The sequence below is a fragment of the Rhamphochromis sp. 'chilingali' genome (assembly GCF_963969265.1).
Source record: "Rhamphochromis sp. 'chilingali' genome assembly, chromosome: 11".
NCBI classification, from domain to species: Eukaryota; Metazoa; Chordata; class Actinopteri; order Cichliformes; family Cichlidae; genus Rhamphochromis; species Rhamphochromis sp. 'chilingali'.
This window is the reverse complement of record NC_137938.1, coordinates 38263951-38287669: the sequence shown is the minus strand read 5'-3', so window position 1 is coordinate 38287669 and position 23719 is coordinate 38263951. Positions and strand designations below refer to the sequence as shown.

Below are 23719 nucleotides of genomic sequence, written 5' to 3'. Positions count from 1 at the left end.
AAACTGGACTGGTCATGCAACACAGAGCACCTGTATAAAAAAGCCCAAAGCCGACTGTACTTCCTCAGGAGGCTGAGGTCTTTTAACATCTGCAGGAAGCTCCTGAGGATGTTTTACCAGTCGGTGGTTGCTGGAGTACTTTTCTATGCTGTGGTGTGCTGGGGGAGCAGCACAGCAAAGAAGGACTCATGCAGGCTGGAGAAACTGATCAGGAAGGCTAGCTCTGTGGTCGGCATGAAGCTGGACACTCTGGTGACAGTGGCAGAGAAAAGGACACTAAAGAAACTGCTGGACATTATGGACAATGCTGGGCATCCTCTGCACACGGCCATAAACAACCAGAAGAGTCTGTTCAGTGACAGGTTGCTTCTCCCCAAGACAAGAACTAACAGACTTAAAAACTCCTTTGTCCCACACGCCATCAGACTGTTTAACTCCTCTCTGGAGGGGAGAGGGAGGGGAGACAGGGGGACAAAGGAGGGGGGAACAACTAAGCTGTAGTGCCTCTTCACCTCACTGTACAATACCTTTGTTAATAGTCAACGGTGCAATAGACTCCATACTTGAAATGTGCAATTCACTTGTATTTTTATTTTTATTTTATTCCTATTTATTCTATTTATCCCCTTTGTATATTTTATCTATACATGTCATTGTATTTACTTCTGTCGGTGCTGTGCTTTTTTGGAAACCGAATTTCCCAGAGGAACCCACCCGAGGGATTAAGAAAGTTTTATCTTATCTCTTGTTTTTCATGATAAGAACAAAAGTTAATGCTAAAAATCAGTCGTCACACAGTCTGACATGAAAAACATCTCCATGAACTCGTCTGTTCGACTGCAGCGTCATTTTCTCCACGTGATGGAGTAATGATCAGACTTCAGCAGTGCTCCTCTCAGAAGTATGACACATCGCGTACCTTCTGTCCTCTGCTTCCAGGACAGCCCCGGATCCCCTGAAGTCCAGGAAGTCCAGGAGGACCGCGCTCGCCCTGCAACACAAAAGCAAAGTCAGCGCACCTGGTTCGAGCTCTCAGTCTGCTTCGTCCTGTAGGTCCATCTTTCAGTTATCAGGTTATATGAATATTATCTCAATAATACATCTGCATTTAAGTAAAATGTAATTGCCAACTGCTTTTAGGTAGCCCCCATAAACAGGAGCAAGCAGCTGGCAATTGTAGGAAAAAAGAACTTTAACAAGAATTTTAAACTTTAACAAGAAGAACACAAACTACAAACTAGAAAATTCAAAATAAATAATTAAAAGCAAATTTTTTAATGGAAATGAATTCAGGTTTGAAGTTTTTTAATCAGGTTCAAGATCCTTTATTTGTCACATGCATAGTTACACGCAGTGAAACGTGTGCTGACGCGCTGCTCGACTGTGCAAAAGCAGAGAACATTATGTACAAATAACTGAATAAAATAAAACAATCTGGAAATTTTTACATTGAAAATCTGAAAATGTAGATTGTGCGAGTGTCTCATTTACAGCGGAAAGAGCTCGTGGTGGGATGAAGAAGAAGCACTTACACTGACTCCTTCTTCTCCCGGGAAACCCGGATGACCCCGCTCTCCCTCCTCACCCTGTTTATAAAGCAAACAGAACCATCAGAAAGAAAGCAAAGGGCTGGAAAAGCCTTCAGGACACATTTCACAACTAATTAGATTAAGTGGCAGCTGGTCAGTAACGTGATATATTAAAATGATATTTTAGTTATTAGAGTTTATGATATTTGGACAATCGTGTCATGGACACCAGAGCAGCTCCGGCTGCCGTCCACATGAACAGGTTAAAGCTCCATCGTGCAGAGAGGAGCTCGTTTAAAATGGACTGAGGCACAGTGGAAACTGATCTCAGGTCAGACCCATCCATGTGTGGATGGGTCTGTGGGAGAGGGAGCATCCGCCCTGTGGAGCTGGCAGCTGGCACATCTGGACAGGCTCCGTCAGTGCTGAAAGCTATACACAGGTATCAGAGCAGCAGCTGCTCCGTGCAGACGTGTTTTTCATGTTTGAGTGGGATGATGCTAAAGCGCAGAATGCATCTGTTGCATCAGCACGCCTGCAGTCCAGACCTCTGGCCTGCTGCTCAGTTTCATGCAATGATGAATTTTTGCAGTTGAAACGTGAGATATGTTCTCTGTGTTCTATAGTGAAACATTCCTGGTGTAAAGTTGGGGTTTCACACTCACCTTTGCCCCTCGTGGGCCTGGAAGACCACGGGGGCCTTTGTCTCCCCAACATTTGCACATCACTCCGCAGCATTCCCGGGCTGTCACGGTGCTCTGCAGTCAGACGAGGGGGCGAAGGACATACATGAACAATGCACGATCTTTGTGAAGATCTTTAAGAGGCAAACGTCGGTTACTGAACTTTTTGTCTTCAGAGAATCAGGACTCATCAAAATATTACTCGCTATAAACTTTAAGAGGAACGATTATGTCAGCAGGAAAAATGGAAACAGGGAACTGGTCCAATCACAATCCTCCCGTCAGCCGCCTCCTGAATGGCTGATGGGATTATTGTCCCTTTGATTTCTTTGTTGCTTACGTGACTTTTCTTTCAACCTACCCGCATGTTTTGCACTTGGGTCCTCTTATCTCACCTCATGACTCCTTTACTGGTTATTCTGAATAAAATTCACTCACATTTTTTACATTATATGAATAACATGAACGTGGCTCCTTTTTACTCAGACTAAAGATTAAAACTTGCTTTATTTGTCATTTAGAAAAGGTAGAAACGCACTCATGAGCAATGGGACTGACTTACAATCTGTTGGAATATGGTGCTGCCGATGCTCGGCATGCTGATTATGAGCTGATCGGTGTACCCGAATCCGCGGCCAAACTCCACCTTCTGTAGCTGAGTGTGGTTAGTGCCCCTGAGAGCCACGGCCAGCAGGGCGCTGACTCCTGCAGACAGGACAACAGACTGGAACGGCGTGGCTTCACAAACACAGTGCACGTACATTTCCACTGGATCTGAATCAAGCAAACTGATTAGGTCTAGAAATATTTAGTAACTTCTCCTCGTAGATTAGATGGATCCAGTCTGATGGTGATCCAAGTGCTTCTTACCCCTCAGCTGTAAAAGGCATTGATGTGAACGCTACAGCTCGAGCTTCAAATTGATATCATAGCTGCTTCTATTAAAATCTTTGCTTAGTTTGAATCTCAGTGACCTCAGAGCCACAGCAAGTCTGATGAAGATCTTGCGGATGTAATAACTTGAGAACAAGACGACGTAGGAAATTGATATCTTAGGTGTGTCTCCTCAGAGGCCGAGGGGTTGCACTAGTATTATATTCAGTTCTTTCAGCTCTCTGTCATTCTACACAAACCACTTTTTCCTGGTTGTTTAGGAAAGTTCTTGTGCTTCCGCTTGTTCTGCTCCACGGGACTTCCTCGTAGCCCAGAATTAAAATTAAAGCATGCGTTTTTATGTTTTAGGACACACATGGGACACTAGCCCATACATCTAATGTAATAACTGAAGAATTTGTGTGCTAACATCAGATCAAAGTGCATGGGGATGTCAATTAAGATGAGCAATGAAAAGTAAAGATGACACAATGAGAAAACCAGAAGCAAAGTTGGGAATGAAGTGATCTTAGTAAATGCATGTTTTTACCAGACTCTCGCAGCAGCTTTGATTCCCGCTGTAGGCTCATGACGTTTTCATTGAGTCCATCAGAGAAGATCATCAAGACCTAAACGACAGAGTAAACCACGTCCGACAGTTTAATGTGGATGATGCCTCATGAAGTGGTAATGTTCAGGGCTGAACGATGAAGTCATAGCAGAAGCGCTAAACACTGCAGCTCCTCTAATGTCCACTAGAGGCTCCAGCAGTGAGTCAGTCCCCATATACTCCCGTGTTATAAACAAAGCTCTTTACCATTAGCAGTCTTCATGCTGGGTAACAGTAATTAATGTAATTGAATGTAGTGTGCAGTATTTGGCTACCCAACAGCCACGGCTGCAGTTTATGTGCTAAATTTTAACAAGATGAAAAATAGCACCGTTGCATGTTAGCAACACAGGATATCAATTCAGTTACTCGGATAATTTCATGGTGAAAATGAGAACTGAAGGATTCTGAAAGGTCTAAACTAGGGCTGCCAGCGTTAATCTCCTTAAAATGACTTTAACGCCATAACCACATTAAAGCGGCAAATCTCCCTTAGCAAGTTACCGCAGATCACCCCACGGCATCAACGTGTTAGTGCGGTTAGCTCATTAACGTGTTAGCACCGTGCAGCTCACTAGCGCTAGCTCACTAACAGAGATTTGCTGCAGTCATGGTGTTAACATCACTTTAACGAGATTAACGCTGACAGCACTCATCTAAACATGTCTCACCTTGACAGTAGCCTTGGATTTGGTTTTGAACTTCTCCTTGTAGAAATTCAGCAGCTCAGAGTTAAAGTAGGTCGGCTGGGACAACTTCCAGCTCAAGACTTTCTTCAACTCGTCTTCACTGAAGTCTGCAAAATTTGTATCATACAAGGCCCTGCCATCACTGTCTACCAAATGGAAGGCGATTTGGGTCTTGACCGGGGACTGGGGGACGCCAGTGCAGCACAAGTTTTCTTCTGTTGAAATATGTGAAATATGATGGACAATCTCTTCCAGGTGTTGGATGTGGTCACTGATCAGCATGTTGTTGGATCCACTTGTGTCAGTAATGTCGAATCCTATTGCAACGTCGATGGTACAATCTGAACATGGGAAGAAAAGCAGGGAAAGGATATTTGTCTTTGACCATCTGCTGGTTTCATCTTCATGTTTCCCTCTCACCACATAACCAAACCGACATCATGACCAGCAGCTTTACAGCTGTGGCTCCAGCAAACATCAGCTGATACTAGAAACTAATATTAAATAAATTCTAACAACAGCTGATCAAGCTTAAACGTGCTGCTGTTGTTTAGCGCGACATCCACTGGTTTCCTCTTTCTGGTGCAAAGTGGGCGATAAACAAAGGAGAGAGAAAAGCCGATCAGCTGATCATTGATCAGTTTCATGATTGAAGTAGAAACAGGAGAGAGAGGGGAGAGAATGAGAGAAGAAGAGGCAGCTGTGCAGCAAAGACAGAATAACTCCAGCTTTGTGTCTTTTTCATTGTAGCTGAAGTTCGGGACAAATCGCTTCCTTTTCACCTCAGTACCATTTTCTTCTCTTTGTCTACGATAAGATTGCTTTCAGAGTCGTTGCCCAAGAAAGGGGGAGGGTGCATCAATCTTCTTGGCTATAATTGGTCCAGCCCAGAGTCAATCATGACCAATAGGCTACCACCTTTCACTCTATACACCGTTACAAACAAAAATGCCCCATAAAAACGAAAAATCACCATCGGGCAGTTGCCCGGTATGCCCGATGGCCAGTCCAGCTGTGGATACTTGTCCCCTGAACTATGTGGTGTGAAAGCAGTTGCTGTTATAAATGGTGCCCCACATTACGTCACCATTTAAAATATGGAAATTGGATCTTCTGACTGTCTTGGTTTAGTCTCTCTTTTAAAGGATTCACTCAAAGATTTTCTGTTCGCCTAATTATGAAATTACTAGTCATGTACATCTCTTTTTTCCAACTTACCAATTTTGGGCTCGTCGTCAGGCACAGTGTCACAGATTTCATCAATGATCTTTGTCTTGATATTTGCCAAGCTGTCGAAGTTCTCGACATCAAAGACCTTCTCTGGTGTGCCAGTGATCTGCAGGAGCTGTAGGTAAAAGACATCTCCAACAGCAATGGCGAATACTGTAACCCCCATTTTCCTGAGCGCTTCTGCGGCATCCTCCACGTCATCATGAGAGTTACCATCTGTGATCAACACCAGGTTCTTGGGAACACCTGTGCGGCCTCCATTTGATTCATGAAAGTAGTCCCTAATGTGATCCAAGGCTTTTCCAAGATTAGTGTTTCCACCGTTATAGTTCATGTTAAGGATATGCTCAATCAGCTTCGTCTTGTCGTTGTACGTGTTAAGGTAAAACTCATGTTTAGGATTATCACTGAACTGTGCAAGTCCGACATGTGCAAACTCTTTTCTGACATTAAAGTTGTCCACCACACTTGCTGTGAAGTCTAACATAATTGTGTGCTGGCTTTCGTTGATGCTGCTCGAGTAATCGAGTAGGAAGACCAAGTCTGTCTGGTTGCAAACTGCCAAAGAAAAAGCAAGAAAGAGACATTTGATGCCATTAAAACACAACTGTGCTGTGAATTTAACACTGTGGCATCGTCAGGCTTCCATCAATCAGCCAACCAACAACCTGATGCCATCTTTGGTTAGACTTTTGTATCTATTGTGACACCGGAAGAAGGGTTGACCAAAAAATTAGACATTAATGAAAAACTTGGGAAACATTAAACATACATATATTATATAATTATTATAATATATTAATCAGAATCAGAATACTTTGATTCCTAGGGGAAATTATTTTATATCATATAATATAACAAATGTCCCACGTGTGGGACTAATAAAGGTTATCTTATCTTAATATAATATAATATAATATAATATAATATAATATTATAATTGTCACAGTTTGCCAAGGCAAACTGCGTGGAGTGGATCCAGGTGCAGACATTCTCAAACTCAAACTTAACTGATGATGAACCATTTATTAAAGCAGACAGAACAGTACAAAATAAAAGGGCGAAAACAACACAAACTAAGCAATAACCTAAACTGGGTAAACTCAAAAGGAAACACGAACTATGAAAAACCCTGGCAAATAGAAAACCAAACTCTAAACATTGCAATGATGATGATGAGGATGATGATGAGGATGTATGAAAACCTGAACGCAGGACTTGGCATGGGAACAACACAGACGATCCGACAAAGAATGAGAAGGCACAGACTAAATACACACAGGAGGCTAAGAAGAAGTGGGAACACACGGGGAACAGCTGACACACATGAACACAACGACATAACGACATGGAAGAGTAAAACTGAACACGATGAACACAGGAACACAAGACCTCTTCAAAATAAAACAGGAAACATAAGACGCAGACATGACAACCTGAACTTGACAAAGTAAGACAGACATGAAACACATGAAGGGCAAGGGAGACTTAGCAGGGGAGTAAGACACAAGGGGAATCTAATAACAAAGAAGTATAACAACCTAGGCATGAAAAAAAATGAACGTAGAAAACCTGAAGGGCTTAAACTAAAACTCAAAACGCTGGGTCAAAAGACCCTGTGGAGGACCACAAGAGCCACGCGCGTCGAAATAAAGATTTCTGTGCTTCAATAATGAATTGTAGAATAAATTCTGCATTTGTAAATTCATTTTGGAATTCCAATTTAATAAACTGCATTTCAAAATCCATTTCCCTTTCCTGTTCGCTCCGGGATTAGCTGCTGGATTAACAACTTCATTTTAAAAATCGTGCGGCTATTCAAATTAGCCACACCGTGGGATGTAAGGAGCTCTCTGATTGGTTGGACAGACCTCTCTGTATGCTCTGTGATTATAAAGGCCTTAAATTCTGTGATATATACTGTCAATGATTTTCACAGAGGTCCTAAAGTACTTAAATCTCTGCTGATAGTCTGGTTGTTTATATTTTCACATGTTTTTGTGTCTGTAGTGCTCTCCGCTCCCATGTCTCAGCACCCCTCGTGCTGGCTGCTGTCTGGCGCTCCACACTTCTCCTGGGGACACAATAGACGCAGCTGTCAGGACACATATAACCGCGGGCATACACACTAACTCAGTTCAACTGGATGACTAACATGGAGTCTCATGGAATGATCCCGCGTCGGTGGGAGCTCCAAGACTCTCCTAAGTAGCTCCCCCGACGAGCCCTGATCAGCAGCAGGTGTGTAGCTTCGGGTGTGGCCAGTCCCCTAGCCGGGCAACACCCACCAGGCCTGAAGGCGCCTGTAAACCAGTGTACATACACACCTGCACCCATATACACACACACACTCACATCTACAAGCATGGAGAAGAGCAGCAGCAACACCAAAAATACATGGTGGTGGTCAGAGGGCCCGGTGGCGCCTGTGTCCGGCAGCCTCGCCTCTGTCAGTGCGCCCCAGGGCAGCTGTGGCTACAATGTAGCTGCCATCACCAGTGTGTGAATGTGTGTGTGCATGGGTGAATGACTGAATGTAGTGTAAAGCGCTTTGGGGTCCTATGGACTAGAAAAGCGCTGTACAAATGCAGGCCATTTACCATTTACCAAAAATACATATAATATCACCAGTCCATGACTGCCCAGGGATCCTGGGTCGCTCAGACCCAGGGCCCTGACAGTAGGGCTGTTTGATGACGTTTCGGACTCCACAAATACAAAATTTATTCTACAATTCATTATTTAAGCACAGAAATCTTTATTTCGATGCTCGTGGCTCTTGTGGTCCTCCATAAGACCCAGGATCGTGACAATAATATAATATAATATATAAAGCAGCTTGAGGTAATTGCTATATAAATAAAACTGAACTGACTCAAAGACAACTAAAGGGAGCATAATAATTCCCTTTGGGACACTCTTACCTCGCTTAGTGGAATTGCAGATGACAGAAGAAATGTTCTGGTACAGAGTTTCCAAATCCTTAAAATTATCGACAAAGAAAACTTTGGATGTGTCACCACCAGCCATGGTCTCCAGCTCGTCCCTCTTTGCGTCCTGCACTCCGATACTGATGACTGTGATCCCATTTTGTCGCAGAGCATCAGATTCTGCTTTCAGTCTGTCAGAGTCTCGAGCTTCTCCATCTGTGATCACCATGAGAATCTGAGGCATTTCTTTCCGACCACCATGTTCAGCGTTGAAGTACGGCAGCGAGTATGCCAAAGCAGCACCTGTGTATGTGCCTCCTTGTGGTTGTACCAGCTGCTGCAGAGCTTCAAGGACTTTTCCTTTGGAGTAAATTTCATTTAGAGTAAAGCTGGATTTGGGTGTGTCAGAGTAGAGAATGACTCCAAAACGAGTCAGATCTTTACCAACTGTGGTCTGGTTCACAACTGAAGCCATAAAGGTGTGCATACTTTTGAACTGTTCCTTCTTTATGCTTTCAGAACCATCAACCAGAAAAATAATATCAGCCTTTACTGTCTTTTTACAATCTGGATGAAGGAAAAAGAGAGGAGGTTAGCAAAAACAGAACTTTTTGTTGTCACAATAAAAACTAAAATAGCAAAACAAACATTTTAAAAGTCATTTTTATTTTACCAAATCAATCATTAACCATTTGTGCTGAGGTATTAATGGGTTTAATATATTAAAAACTTTTTGAGTTAATTGACTGAATGATTTAGCACCTCCACAGACTCCACCTTTGGTTGTACCTTTTAGACAGTCACACATCACAGATGGTTTTAAACAGCCTCTCTTACCTTTCTCACAGAACTTCAAGGCCAGCTTGGTCTCTAGTTCCTTCAATGCATCAAAGGTATTCTCAATGAAGACCCTCTGCGATGAGCCACTGATATCCGACAGTTCCTGCTTGTTAGCCTTATCCACTCCAATGGCATAGATCACCACTCCTTTGGCCCTCAGAGCATGAGCTGGTTCTCTGACGCTATCATGGGATTTACCGTCTGTTAGAACGACCAACCACTGCTTCATCCAAGGCCGCCCTCCTCTGGCTGCATCAAAATACTGTGAGACTTCTGTGATGGCCCTGCCAGTGAGAGTGCCTTCGTTCATCTGCTCCATAACATCGATGGTGTTTAGCATTCCTTCCAGGTTGTAGTGTGTGGTGAGGTCGAACTCCAGGCGTCTGTTGGTGCTGTACTGCATTAAACCAACATGCACCTTATCCTGTCCAATGTTGGACTTGCTAATGACAGATTTCATGAAATTTTTCATCTTTTGGAAGTCTTCCGCAGAGATAGTCTCAGAACTGTCAGTTAAGAAAAATATGTCGCTTGGTATGTCTTTACAAGCTGTGGATGAAAAACAAATAGAGGTTAGTGTGGTTTTCTCTTTTTACAGTTATTTCCCTACCTAAATCTAGAATTGGCAATTTTGAACATGTGAAAGTCCCATAAAAGAAAGAGGAAATCATGTATACATCTAATCAAGTTTTTGAAATAGTTTATGGTCCTGTTCTCTATCCTCTCCTCTTATTATCTCAATGATGTGTGCTACAAAGCAAAGCCCAACTTAATTTAACTCACTTTCCGAACAGATCTCTCTGATGACGTCATTTTTGATGGTTTTCAGGGCATCAAAATTACTGACAAAAAACTTTCTCTTTGGATCTCCAGCAATCTCATTCAGCTCATTATCATTTGAGGCATTCACCCCGATGGCGTAGATGATGACCCCCTGCGCCCTCAGTTCTTCTGCAGCATCTTTAACTTTATCTTGGGATTCTCCATCAGTGATGGCGATCAGGTACTCGGAGACTTTGTAGCCACGGCTCGTCTTTGCGTTCTGAAAATGTCCTTTCATGGATGACAGTGCTTTTCCTGTGTTTGTTCCACCTCCTTTGTGAAAGATTTCCTTCACAGCCTTTTCCATTGTCTTAGCATCTGAGTGCTGTGTTAGGTCGAACTGTAGAGAGGGGGAATCTGAATATTTAACAAGACCCATGCGAACATGGTCTGGCCCAATACGGAAGGTATGAAGAAACTCAATGATAAACTTCTGCATGTCTGAGAAATCTGCATTTTCAATGCTCCCTGAGTCATCCATCAGGAAGAAAATGTCAGCCAGGTCCTTTTTATCACATGCTGAAGAGAATAACAAAGAGTTAGATCTTCTCACACAGTCAAAGAAAGCGAGTTTGAACTGAACATTCAGAGTCTGAAATGTTTGAGAAACCATGTTTACACCCAGCATGTTTTACAGGCTGCTTATGAACAACTATAACTTAATAATGGATGAGCGGTTTCTTACTCTTTTTTCTTATCTGGGAAATTTATCAGGTAAGATCCAGTCACCCACCTTGACATACCTCTAACACTAACACAGAGCATTGCATCAATAATGCTACTACAAAAGTTAACATTTCTCAGGGAAAACTAACGGCAACTTATCAGGAAAGCTTAGTTCAAACCTTCTTTAGTCTCTGCATCACTTTCCTTGTCCTGGACCCCGATCTGGAAGATGGTGTTGCACAGGGTTGCCTGCAGAGTTTCTTTCAGGGGTTTCAGCTTGATGAAACTGTCCACAGTAAAAACGAACTTGGGGTAAGATGCCATCTTGAGCAGTTCGGCTTTATTGGCGTCTTTGATTCCGACAGCAAAAACTGTGACACCAGCTCGACGGAGAGCGATCGCAGGTTCCTCCACATTATCCTGGGATTTACCGTTTGTGATTACCACCGCTACCTTCGGGAAATCCTCCCTGCTGCCCTTTTTTTCAGTGAAGATGTTTTTCAGGGTGAAGTGTAGGGCAGCTCCAGTGTGTCTATCACCTTGACGGTAAGGCAGGAAGCTGATGAACTGCAGAATGTCTGCCTTGTCTCTGAATGAGTTGAGGGAGATGTGTGCAGTCGACACGTTGTTGTATGTAACAATGCCTACTCGGATTTTAAATGGACCAGTTTCCAGGCTGCTGATGACCGAGCGCAGGAAATTACGTATCAGCCTGAAGTTTTCCTCTCCAATGCTTCCAGACTCATCAACAATGAACACAATGTCTGCCTGGTTAGCTGTTTTGCAATCTGTGAAAGGAGCAGACTCAGTTTAGTCAACCCAACTGAAACTGTATGTGATATGAATCTGAAGCCTAGACTGTCACATGTACCCCAATCAGAAAACATGGGTGAATAAGGAAGTGCAGCTTCTACTAAAGGCACGTACCAATACCGTCAGATCAGGGGATGCTCAGACCTACAGTACGTCCAGGGATGACCTGAAGAGGGGCACCAAGAAGGCGAAGCACAGCTACAATCTGAAGAACACTTTGTCAGCTCTGACTCACAACATATGTGGATGGGCATTCAGGCCATGTCTGACTACAAGCCCAGCAATTCCACACAGACAGCCATGGATCTGTCCTTCCTCAATGAGCTAAATGACTTCTATGCTCGTTTTGTTAATGACAACAAAGAAAAAGAAACCCTACCCCCTGATGACAGCATTTCAGGACGTGTGCTTTGAGCATGTGCAGAGCAGCTTGCAGGGCTCTTCACAGACATCTTTAACCTGTCGCTTGCCCAGGCAGACATGCCAGCGTGCTTCAAGACCATCTTCATCGTGTCAGTGCTAAAACACTCATCACCAACTAGCCTGAACCACTATCGCCCTGTTGCTCTCACGCCCATAGTTATGAAGTGCTTTGAGCAACTGGTCCTGGCACACCTCAAGGCATGCTTGCTCCCCACACTGGATCCTCACCAATTTGCCAATCGAAGCAACAGGAGTACAGAGGATGCTGTACCCACAGCGCTGTGTACTCTCACACCTGGACAACAAAAATACTTATCCAAGAATGCTGTTTATTGACTTCAGCTCAGCATTCAGTACAGTTATTCCCTCCAAGCTGATCACCAAACTTGTGGATCTTGGAATCAGCAGCTCCACCTGTACCTGGATCATGGACTTTCTGACCAACAGACCCCAGCATGTTAGGTCAGGGTATAACTGCTCTGCTGTGTGCCGAGCCCGTTCCTCTGACTGCAGACCTAGGTGAGTCTGCTACAGTGAAGAACTAAAGCTGTGTGGCGCTGACAATAACCTGTTCCTGAGTACCAGCAAAACCAAAGAGCTCATTGTGGACTTCAGGAGACAGGAGACAGACACCCATGTCCCCATCTACATAAATGGCACAGCTGTTGACCGGGTGTCCAGCTTCAAGTTCTTGGGGACCCACATCTCTGAGAATCTGTCCTGTTCAACTACAACCTCCAGCCTGGTCAAGAAGGCCCATCAGTGCCTCTTTTTCTTGAGGACACTGAAGAAAAAACACCTGTCTGCTGTCATACTGAGTAACTTCCACCACTGAGTGATAGAGAGCATCCTGACCAACTGTGTCACAGTGTGCTGTGGGAATTGCTCTGTTGCTGACAACAAGGCACTGCAGCAGGTGGTGAAAGCTGCGCAATGCATCACAGGGACTCCACTTCCTGCCACTGAGGATGTCCACAAGACGAGGTATCTATGCCGAGCACGCATCATTCTCAGGGACTCCTCTCATCCTGCCAATCAACTCTTCCAGCTCCTGTCCTCCACAAGGCGCTACAGGAGCCTTCAGACTAAAACCAGCAGGTGAAGGCTTGATGCTGGTTTTAGTCTGGAAAGACTAAAAGAATAATTTGTCCTCTCAGCCGCAAAAGAATCCGGGTCACAGGCACCAATTATTAAATTCTGTTCTTTTGAATTCTTTTGGCGACAAAGAAAGACTTACGACTCAGAGTGGTCAAGTTCGAAAAATGATCTCTATTGTATATTTCTGGAAATGGAGACCTGTCACACGAACACACACGCTTAGGTCTGAAAGCATTACAAGCCAGCATGGTTATGTAGTTCTGCTGCACGTCACACACACACTCAGTTTACTTAGTTCCACTTTTTCTATACTTCCTGTTTTCTGCACAAGACGTGCAGTCTACCCTGTGACTTTTGGCCTACAGTCTAACTCACAGGGGCGTTTTCCTGCACTGGACTCTATAAAACAATATAAACAGAAAATAAGCATTTAGAATATATATTTATATCGTAAAATTAGGAAGAGCTTCTTCCCCACAGCTGTCACCCTACTGAACTCAGTCCGCCGCTGAGCCTTTCCATCCACACTCACTTAAACCTCTACACTCCACCTTCCTCCTATCCTTCCCACTGATAATTTCATTCTCAACATTCACCATATGCTTACATTGGTTACTGCTACAGTTTGGGACACTGACATAGAATAGTCTCTGGTATAGTGAGTACACTGTTCACTATTATAGTCTTCTCCCACTGCTGTAGATATACTCATACCACTCTGTAGATCAGTTTACCTCACATCGACACATCTGTATATACTGTATGTAGCACATCTGTATATCTGCTCGTCTGTAGAGCAATATAAATATCTGTATACTTAACTTATATGTACATAATCTGTCATAACTATTTCCATCTTTTATCCTACACATATCTGTATATAATCTGCTCCTATTGCACTTACTGCTTTTGCATTTCTGATTAGATGCAAACTGTATTTTGTTTTCCTGTATTCATTCATGTGTAATGACAATAAAGTTGAATCCTGATAATGCTGCAGGCAGATTTCAGGCATGATTGAGTTTCACTCACCAAACAAAGCATAAAACCTAAGCAAAATATTAAAATGTTAGCCTCCATGAATAAAAGAACAGAAATGGTGGATTTCCTTCCTTCATTGAGTCTTTTTATGGTCTACTGTGACATGCGAGTGAAAAGGCTAGGCTGACATGTTCCAGATCCAGGTTTTTGCACACCTGGATCACAGTTGATAGTAACGGGTCTTAAACTACAGTGAACGGCTATTTCGTTTTAAAAGAGCAAAGGTACGTTGAAAAAAAAAACCCTCAGATGATTTTGTGGAGACTTTCTGCATCGTTAGTTGGGATGATCTGACTGCTTCCTCTGGAAAACTCTGGCTTACTTATAATAAACCATCGTTGCATTTATAGCTGCTTCAGAAACACTGCTGTGTAGTTACTGATGATGATGATGATGAACTGATGGCGGCTTTCTCACCTTTAGTGACAGTCTCCACTCTCCGGGCCGTGAGCAGGTCAATCAGCAGAGTTACTCTTGAAGAATCAAAGATATAGCCAGGGCTGGCAAAGCGGTCCAGAGCAGCCTTTGTCGCACCTGCGTCCATCCCCACAATAATTACCCCCTCGTCTTTCAGATTTTCAGCAGACCAAAACACAGGATCATCCGAGTCTTTTCCAGCCACTACAACCAAATACTGTGGGGTTCCCTGTTGTGCGCGGCCTCCTGCCTCAGCAGTGAAGAAGTTCTCTTTAGCGTAGGACAGAGCTTGTCCAAGATTTTGTGGTTGGCCTGTTTGTGAACGCAGTCGGAAACGTCGAGCAGCGGTCACGATCTGCTGCTTGGTTTGATAAGTGTTGAGACGAAAGTCAACTTTGACGTCCTGACCGTACTGGGCCAAGCCGACACGGTAACCAGACGCTCCAACTTCCAGTCGATTCAACAGTCTGGAAAGCTCATTTCTAAACAGGGTAAACTGATTAGAAGCTATTCCACTGTCCACCAGGAAGAAAACATCTGCAAACCTGTCGACCAAAGCTGAGGAAGACAGAAGCAAAAGTGTTTTAGTACAAGTTCATGTTCAGTATACAACAAGCCTAGCGCTCATGTGATCTACTACCTGTCATGAACTGGCTGTGCGCAGGCTGGAGAGGACCCAAATGCGAACTCTCGGAAGAGAGGACGTGAACTCAAAATATAACTTTATTTTCTGAACGGAAAAAGGCAATACAAAACTAAACTGGGAAATTCTACTAATACTAGACCCAGGAAAACAGGGAGAGGCACACAACCATGAGGGAGGATGTGACATGGAACTGAGGGAGACGCTGACATAATTACACAGAAGACAGCGAGGGACGTGGGAGCACACGGGGAACACAGCTGAGACCAATATTCATAACAAGACAGGGGAAGAGCGAACAGAGCATGACGTACAGCGACAGGAGACCATCAATGTAAAACGGGAAGCACACAGAGACGCAGACTGGAGGGGCGAGAGAGCACAGAGGAGCACGAGAGAGAGAGGACAAGACGAGCTGGGGAACATAGGAAAACATGACAAAATCAAACAAGGAGAAACACGGCGCAAGCACTCATACAACTAAATGAATATACACAGAAGGAGACACAGGAGTCAAGACACGAGGGGAATCTAAAAGGTTAAACAGAACAACCTAGGTTCTATAGAATAAACACAAGGAACCTAAAACATAAATAATAACACCAAATGACGAAAAACGCAAGTGAACACAAAACACTGGGTCAACAGACCCAGGACCATGACACCACCTCACAGTGCTCAGAGGCACAGCTGAGGATGGACCAAGCAAAATGTGCATTTTCAGCTTTCTGTTGATTCTTGTGTCAAAACTGTATTCAGGTGCTTCTTAGATATAATTAATCGTGCAATAAAGAGATCACTGTATCAACCAATCAGCTTTCTTTACCTAGCGTCTGATCCTCCAGACTGAGACAGACCGTTTTCAGCAGGTTGTTGGTCTGGTCCTGGAGCTTCTGGTAGCTGACAGTGGTGAGGACGAAGCGCTCCGAGGGCCAGTTAGCGATGGTTATAAGCTGTGTCCTGCTGAATTCTCCGACCCCGATGGCGAACACGATGACGCCGTGCTGCCTCAGTCTCCTGGCAGGTTCCAATACGTCATCTGTTGATTTGCCATCTGTGATGACCACAGCAATCTGAGGCACACGGCGCTCGGCTCGGCTGCCGGCCTCTTTGGTGAAGTACTCCGTCCGGAGGAAGTCTATGGCTTTGCCGGTTTTTGTGCCGCCTCCTCGGTGGGCAAGGTTTTGCACTGCAGCCAGCAGGGAATTCTTGTCCCTGTGATCCGTCAGCTGGAACTCTGGATAAGGATCATCGCTGTACTGCACCAAACCGATCTGAACCTTGTCGGGGTCGATTTCAAAGCCCTGGATGGTTTTGCGGAGAAATGTGCGGATCTCCTGAAAGCTTTTATCATTGATGCTGGACGAGCCATCAACTAGGAAGACGATGTCACCGACGGTGACCTTTTCACACTCTGGATAGCAGCAAAAGAAAATCAGTGTTCATACACAAGTATTACAGGGAGATGACACACAGTCCCAGAATAACATTATCAACTAAGCTCCATTAATTGTGATGAACTCATGAAACAAATGTTCTGTCTCCTGTTCTCTACTATTAATCCCACTAACCCTCTACGGCACACGCTATGAGCTCACCGAGGAATCAAATAGTCATGATTTGTTTTTGGTTTTTTGCTGCTTACTATTGGATGCTATACCATTGTGAAAAACGGAAAAATATCACACTTTAATGGAGTAAACAGAAATATATCAGCAGAAAAATGAATTAAATTGGTGTCTCAATTCCTTTAGAAAGGATAAAATAGACTTTTTAGTCTGGAAGCAACACCGTGCCCCTGATAGTTAACAGTTTGTCTTTGAAAGCAATCACATGAAATGTACAAAAGCACATGAGCACCTGGATTATCCTGTATCTAAACTCAGGTTTCAAAGACACAGCCCGGCATGCTGCGTTCAAGTACCGACCTCTGACTGTCTGAGCAGCGACGCCACAGAAGAGTGCCGCTGTGATGAGGCTGAAGAGAAGACCTGCCCTCCCCGTCATGTTGGGACCGCTCACGTAGTTCTCTCCTCCTACACCAGCAACAAGACGGAAAGAGTGCCAACAACATTGTAGACATTATAAATTACGTGAACTTGCTTTCACGCATAATGACGTGACTTTATTTTTTAATCAGTTCATTTCACAAAGTCTAGTCGTTTGTCCAGATGAAGCTTTGCAAACCTAAGCCGTGCTGCCGTGCACGTTTTTGGAGCGAACGTTCTCCTGTGACTCTGCCCACGGGCGGATCTACAGGGCTAGCATGGGCTGGCATCTGCCTCCCTAAAATAATAATAAGCTAGCATTAACACTTTGAGCCTAGCTACAATTAACAGTTAATGTGAACTCTAAAACAGAACATATTACATAGTGAGCCCCTCCCCCCCACCCCTCCACCAATGAAATGGTTCCTCCTGTAGCTCGGGACCAACTTTACATCTTTATGTGAGTAACAGCCGATGCTTGTGGTTGTCCCAGAGCGCATTTGAATCAACACCGTGGGCATTTCCAGATTTCACACACGAGGTTTATTGTTCCAGTCTGGAAATGGAATGAAGGTTATTGCTGTTAATGCCGGCGCCTCCAAATCACATGACCGATGTATAGGCTTTGGAGCGTGATGTCACGGGAGGGGGTGTGACCAGGATTTTTGGTTGAGGCGCCATATTTCTGGGCCAAACAAAGCGCTAGCGAAAGAGGAGAGAAAGCACACAGTTAACACATACTTGCTGTGTGGTCGTAACGTCAGACGCACAACCGGCAGGAGAATAAGCTTGAAAATAGTTTATCTTTTCATTGTTTCCCCACCTGGAAGCATCATGAGGGTAGTTTTATTTGCGATGTGATCTGGGGTCATAACAAATTAGAACAAACATCCTAATGAGTGATTTTGCAGAACTATGTTCTATTTATAGAGTTGCTATTTGGCATTATTGCAGAAAAACTTGCCAATGAAATGGATGAAACACATCGTGACTGGTTTCCAGCGCTACACACGGGCACTCTGAAATCCCTGCTTCAAACGTACCACCATGCCAATCAGATTACTTCTTCCATGTGAGGGTGAAGAGGGGACCCTCCTGGGTAAGATGGTGAAGGTTTGCTGTGTCTGCTGAACAGTCTGGTAGTAAAACCAGGCACAAATGAAACTTGCTCTTGTTAAATACTCTTAAAAGTCTTGTGCTGTAAATACCGGCAATTTTTCAAAAGATACATTAAACCGAGTAGTGTTAGTGGTGGGTGATATTATGTAATTTGAAAAATGTGTTTCTTTATTCAACAAACGTGGATGTGTCCCTCCAGAGGTTTATAATTGTGAAACTGGTTCACCTTGTACGCGCTGACTCCACAGACAAGATAAGAAAATATATCAGGCTGAGTGACTAGCGGTTGGTCTTCAGGGTTTCTACTCCACGGCTGTACTTCATACGGGTCCACATTTCCAGTGCTCGCTATTTTTGGCAAATACCGTCTCTTTGCATCTGGACACAAGCTGTCCCTGTACCGTCCTTTTTCTTTTGAGCTGCTTTTAAGCATGTTTCTAACAACCTTCCTTCCAGCTCACGCCAGAAATATGGTGCCACGCTCCCACAATACATTGTGCCGATACGTCAGTTCCAAAGCCCTATACTTACTGCTTTGATGTATTGTAACCATATATGTACAATGCACATTACAGGACGTAACAGTAGGTGTAAAAGAAATGGCTTTGGTTTCCATGGAACCCTGAGAAATCTTCTCTAGTTTTCTAATTCTACTGTTATGAACTTTAACCTTTACCACACTGAGGCCTGTCCACCTGACCTCCTATGTCAGGCGTTACCGAGCACTGGTTAAAGTTTTTTTTTGGTGTTTAGGGCAAATAAAAAAGGTTCGCTCGAGTCAGAGAATAATCTGAAATGCAAAGATGAGTTAGTTATAACACAGACAACACAAGAACCAACATTTTTATATTCTGCCAGTTAGAAATATTTCTTTGATTTTTAATCATTTTAATACACTCAAATCAGAATCGTTAATCAATTCTATGAAATACTGAAGAATTTCAAAAATAAATAATAAATAAAAAGACGAGAAGTCAAACCTCATTCATTCTGCAAATGCAAGCTCGCGCAAACGTACTGTGACAAAATGTCGAGAAAGAAAAGTAAATATAATATTTTGACTTTATTCTTAAAATTAATATTAATAACAGATTCTGGAGAAAAGGAGTGAGATTAGAGATCTAAAATCCAGTTTCAACCTTTTTCATGAAATATAAACTTTGATTAAATGCTAAAGCAAATAAAAAGCAAAAGTATAAGAAAGTAATAACATTATTTAAACATTTCTCGATGCATGCTTAGTCATCCAGGTAAGTAACTCTCCAAAAGTTGATTCTGTTCATCTGGACGGAGCATTTTCAGTGGAAATTATGCACATTTACATAATCACGATGAAGGAACTGCCTCCCAGCCCATTGTTCCTCAGTGGGCTGTTTCAGTCATTATGCAAATGTATGTTTATAAGATTGGAAACCTGCAGTCAGCTGAGACTGAAGACGTCACCTGGATGATGACGAAACGTTTCTCCCACAAAACGCTGCGTCCAGATGAACAGAATCAGCCTTTGGAGATTATTTAAATATTCTTTTTTAAATATGGCCCTGGTACTCCTTCGTAGGCAGAATGAGTTTTTACACATGAGCTGATGAACATAAGAACACACAGGCTGCATCTCTGTAGCTCATCAACAAACACCATCACACGCAGTCACCACAAAAGCCCGCTGAGGTAAAACAGCATGTCTTAATTCTCTACGCCAGGGGTCAAAGTTCAGTCCTCGAGGGCCACATGTGCTTGCTGCGACGCGCCTGAATAAAATCAGTAGCAAGACTCTGTAGAACCTGACTGCATGCTGACGTTGCAACCCTACTCAGGTTAATTTGATTAAATGTTTGGAAAAATGTACTTTTACTGCACTGTGTTCATTCACTCATGAGCTGCTGTAACATGAATCAAATGGCTGAATTGCACCTCAGCATTAGGGCTGGGTTTTGATAATCGATTTATTGATTAAAAATCGATTCTGGCTTGGATAACGTAAAATCAATTCATTAAAATCCTGAATCGATTTTTTTAATATAAATTTATTTTGCCCAAAACGCCAGAATCTCAGGTTGAACCTCACAAAATTTCAAGAACCACCAAACAGCTAAAACAGTAAATGAGAGCAGGAACACAAAGACGTAAACACACAGCGCGACCCGCGGATCAGAATCAGTGAGATGTGACTTTCTCACGGTCGGGGCTGGAAGCCGACAGCTCGCTGACTCTGATCTGTCGGCGCTTTGTGTTCACGCCCTTTATGAGCCGATTCTAAAGCTGTTAGTTTGATGTCTCTCCAAACAATATTGACCGAACCAGCAGCAAAAGAAGATCCAAACTACGCTTCACATGAACATCGTCATGATTCACTCTTTTACTGTTTTGCTTCCACCAGGATAAAATCACACTTCATGCACAGCTCTCTCTCTCCCTCTCTCTGTACTTCAACAACAGTTTCCCGTCTGTTTTCTGCATTATTCGCTTGCTTGTTACGCACAAGTCTACCGTTGTTTACAGGCTGTCGGCCGCTGTTTTTTCCTTTTACTTACTTCCAAAAAGAAAACCTAATTTCTGCGGTTCAGTTCTGAACAAATGTAAACTTTTTTAAATTATGCAAAATGCAAAACGCCGTGTCTCTAATAAAACTGCTGTAACATCAGAGGTGATGTTCATATGCTGGTTAATGATTTTCATTTGTTTTTGATCTACTGCAGAATATTTTTATAAAATCCCAGAACAGGAAAACCTCCTTCATGTTTTTCTGTTTTATCTTCAGCTACTTTGACACAAAGGCTTTGCTGTGATGCTCACACCTTTGATAAAGTCTCGAAAGTGTCAGCTTCCTTTTTATAGATACAAAAATATGTAAATGTGCTGATCTGAATTATATGACCTTGTGAATCGGAATCGAATCGATTCTAGAAATCAGTGACGATACCCAGCCCTACTCAGCATGCAGTCACGTTCTAAAGAGTCTTGCTGATGATCTACTGATTGTATTCAGGCGTGTTGCAGCAGCGACACATGGAAAAGTTGCAGGACAGCGGCCCTCGAGGACTGGACTTTGACACCCCTGCTCTACACTGAAGTGGGCAGATCTGAAAACATGCTCAATAGTCATCTGAATCTACAAACTATAAATAGCTGCTGCTCCAGTGATCTGAGTCAGCAGTGTCAGTCCATCCAAGCAACATTCATCAGGCAGCACATTCTCAATGAATCCCGTCTGCTCTGACACACCGTGAGCTGCTGCAGCTCAGTCTGTAGTTTGAGCTCCACTAAAAGTCTCAGCAGACAAGCAGCTGCTTTCACAACATCACAGCTGGAATCACACAAAACTGACCTGTGATCAGACATCATCAGGTGATATTTCAGGAGGAGACAGACGGTAAACTGCGCATGCAATCATTTCCTCTCTGACACAACAGGAAATTCCAAACTTCCCAAATTGACTCAGAAAAATCTGCATATTTTCTTTGACTGCAAGATCAAAGAGAAAAAGACGTGAACCCACTTACAGCTCTGCTGCAGCAGCATCAGCACCTCTGCAACCAAACACAGCTGATCCAGAGCTGCAGCTCAGGGCTGCTTTTAGAGGAGGAGAGGGGCGATGGCGGGGGGGTGGAGGAGGAAAGGTGGCACCTCCTCCGCCCCCCCTCCCGTCATCTTCCTCATTAGAGGTGGATTTACATGTTTGACTTGTGAATCAAAAGGATTTTCTGGTCACACTGAAGCATCTGTGCGCTTTTAGCTTAAAACCTTTAGCTTAAAATCTCAGAGTCGTGCCGAAGAGTTTCTAACTGCTGGCTTCTCTGAGCTTCTTACTCTGCCCTATCCAGTCTTTAAGTCTGACATCATTAGCTGTGCCTGGGCCCAAACTCCGCTGCAGGTCTCAAAGTCAAACGAACACTGCAGCATCACTGAGAGTTAAAAACTGTCTAAATTCTTTCATCTTCAATAAAATGATCAGCGTTGCTGCTTTATCAGGTGTAACAATTAAGTTTAACATCCAAGCATCCATGAAAACAGGATTTATGAAGTTTAACACAGTTAGCAGGAAGTTAGCTCGCTAGCTTCCACCTAAGCATGATATAGCATGCTCTGACTGAGAGATTTATGAAAAATTCAAACGTACAGCTCTGCTATCACTTCAAACATAAATGAAGACAGAAAGCTAAACAGCAGTGACATTTGTAGGGTTACTGAAGTTGGGCTAGCTGGTATATAATGATGTGCTATGTGGCCGCTAGCGACACGGTTTGAGCACCGTTTAAGCACCGGCACCGTTTCAAAAGTACCGGTTTGGCACCGGTATCGGATAAAACCTAAACAATACCCATCCCTACTAATTAGTGTTAATTGGTCTTCCAGCTCTTCATTATGCTCAAATTTATTTTTTCCAGCCTCTTATTGCTACTTGTTCCAACTTTTTTGGGATTTTTATTTTTTATTTTTTTTATTAGTAATATAAACATACAAACAAAATGCACCATATATTACAGATTCAGAGAATAGACCTTTCTTACATATTAGCAACTTTCATACATAGTGAAAATAAAATATAAAGATGGGGTCACATAATTCAACAAATTATTAACTCACTAAATCAAAGTCTTCCATAAAGGAAATAAAAAAAGCAGCCTTTTTCTTTTTAACTAAAGTCAAAGATTTAACCAACAGGTTTAAGTCGTTTAAGCTAGTGTTGGTTTAGTCTTAAAAAAGCGACATTTATGTATAAAATGCTTGCACAAGATTAATAACACATTAACACCATAATTAGCTTTCTTTTCTTTCAAAAACACTCCAAACATTATCATATTTAAGGTAAATGGGGTAATTTGAATCCCACTGGAATAAAGCCAGGTATGAAAATCCAACCAAAATATTTGTATAAAATTGCACAAAAAGAATAGATGGTCCAAATCCTCCTCTTCTGTTTCACAAAATACACAATTACCCGTTTCTAATTTGAATCTATCACCAAGGAGTCTATTTGTCGGGTAAATTTTATTCAAGATTTTAAATTGGACTTCTTTCCTTTAGGAGGGATAGGGAAGGTGTCAGTTCTTATTTTTTCAATTTCTTTCCTTTGGAAATCTTTTAATATGTAATTACGTCTAAGTAAATTTGGAGAATAAAGACTCCTTAATGAAGATCTAAGAAACTTATTGTTGCATTTAACATCACAAAATCGAATACCATCTATATATAATTGCCTTAACTTGGGGGAGATGTCAGAATATATTATATCATTTACAACTATGTTTTTAAGTGACAATGGAATGGATTTTATAACCCGATTAAATTTACTTTTAGAACATTG

The 23719-nt window shown here is 42.8% G+C and overlaps 1 protein-coding gene across 1 annotated transcript in view; it reads right to left on the bottom strand.

The window, feature by feature from the left end:
* Positions 1 to 17621, bottom strand: part of LOC308405270 (collagen alpha-6(VI) chain-like) — a 42339-nt gene extending 24718 nt beyond the window's left edge. The window contains exons 1-15 of the mRNA XM_080895776.1: positions 17495 to 17621; positions 17236 to 17343; positions 16134 to 16721; positions 14665 to 15222; positions 11052 to 11660; positions 10168 to 10725; positions 9382 to 9933; positions 8539 to 9111; positions 5603 to 6172; positions 4367 to 4725; positions 3636 to 3714; positions 2775 to 2917; positions 2195 to 2287; positions 1533 to 1586; positions 920 to 991 (exon numbers count right to left, since the gene is read on the bottom strand). Of these exons, the coding sequence (XP_080751902.1) occupies positions 920 to 991; positions 1533 to 1586; positions 2195 to 2287; positions 2775 to 2917; positions 3636 to 3714; positions 4367 to 4725; positions 5603 to 6172; positions 8539 to 9111; positions 9382 to 9933; positions 10168 to 10725; positions 11052 to 11660; positions 14665 to 15222; positions 16134 to 16721; positions 17236 to 17343; positions 17495 to 17585 (5007 nt within the window). The 5' untranslated portion in view covers positions 17586 to 17621. The remainder of the gene's footprint in view (positions 1 to 919; positions 992 to 1532; positions 1587 to 2194; positions 2288 to 2774; positions 2918 to 3635; positions 3715 to 4366; positions 4726 to 5602; positions 6173 to 8538; positions 9112 to 9381; positions 9934 to 10167; positions 10726 to 11051; positions 11661 to 14664; positions 15223 to 16133; positions 16722 to 17235; positions 17344 to 17494) is intronic.
* Positions 17622 to 23719: the final 6098 nt, after the last annotated feature.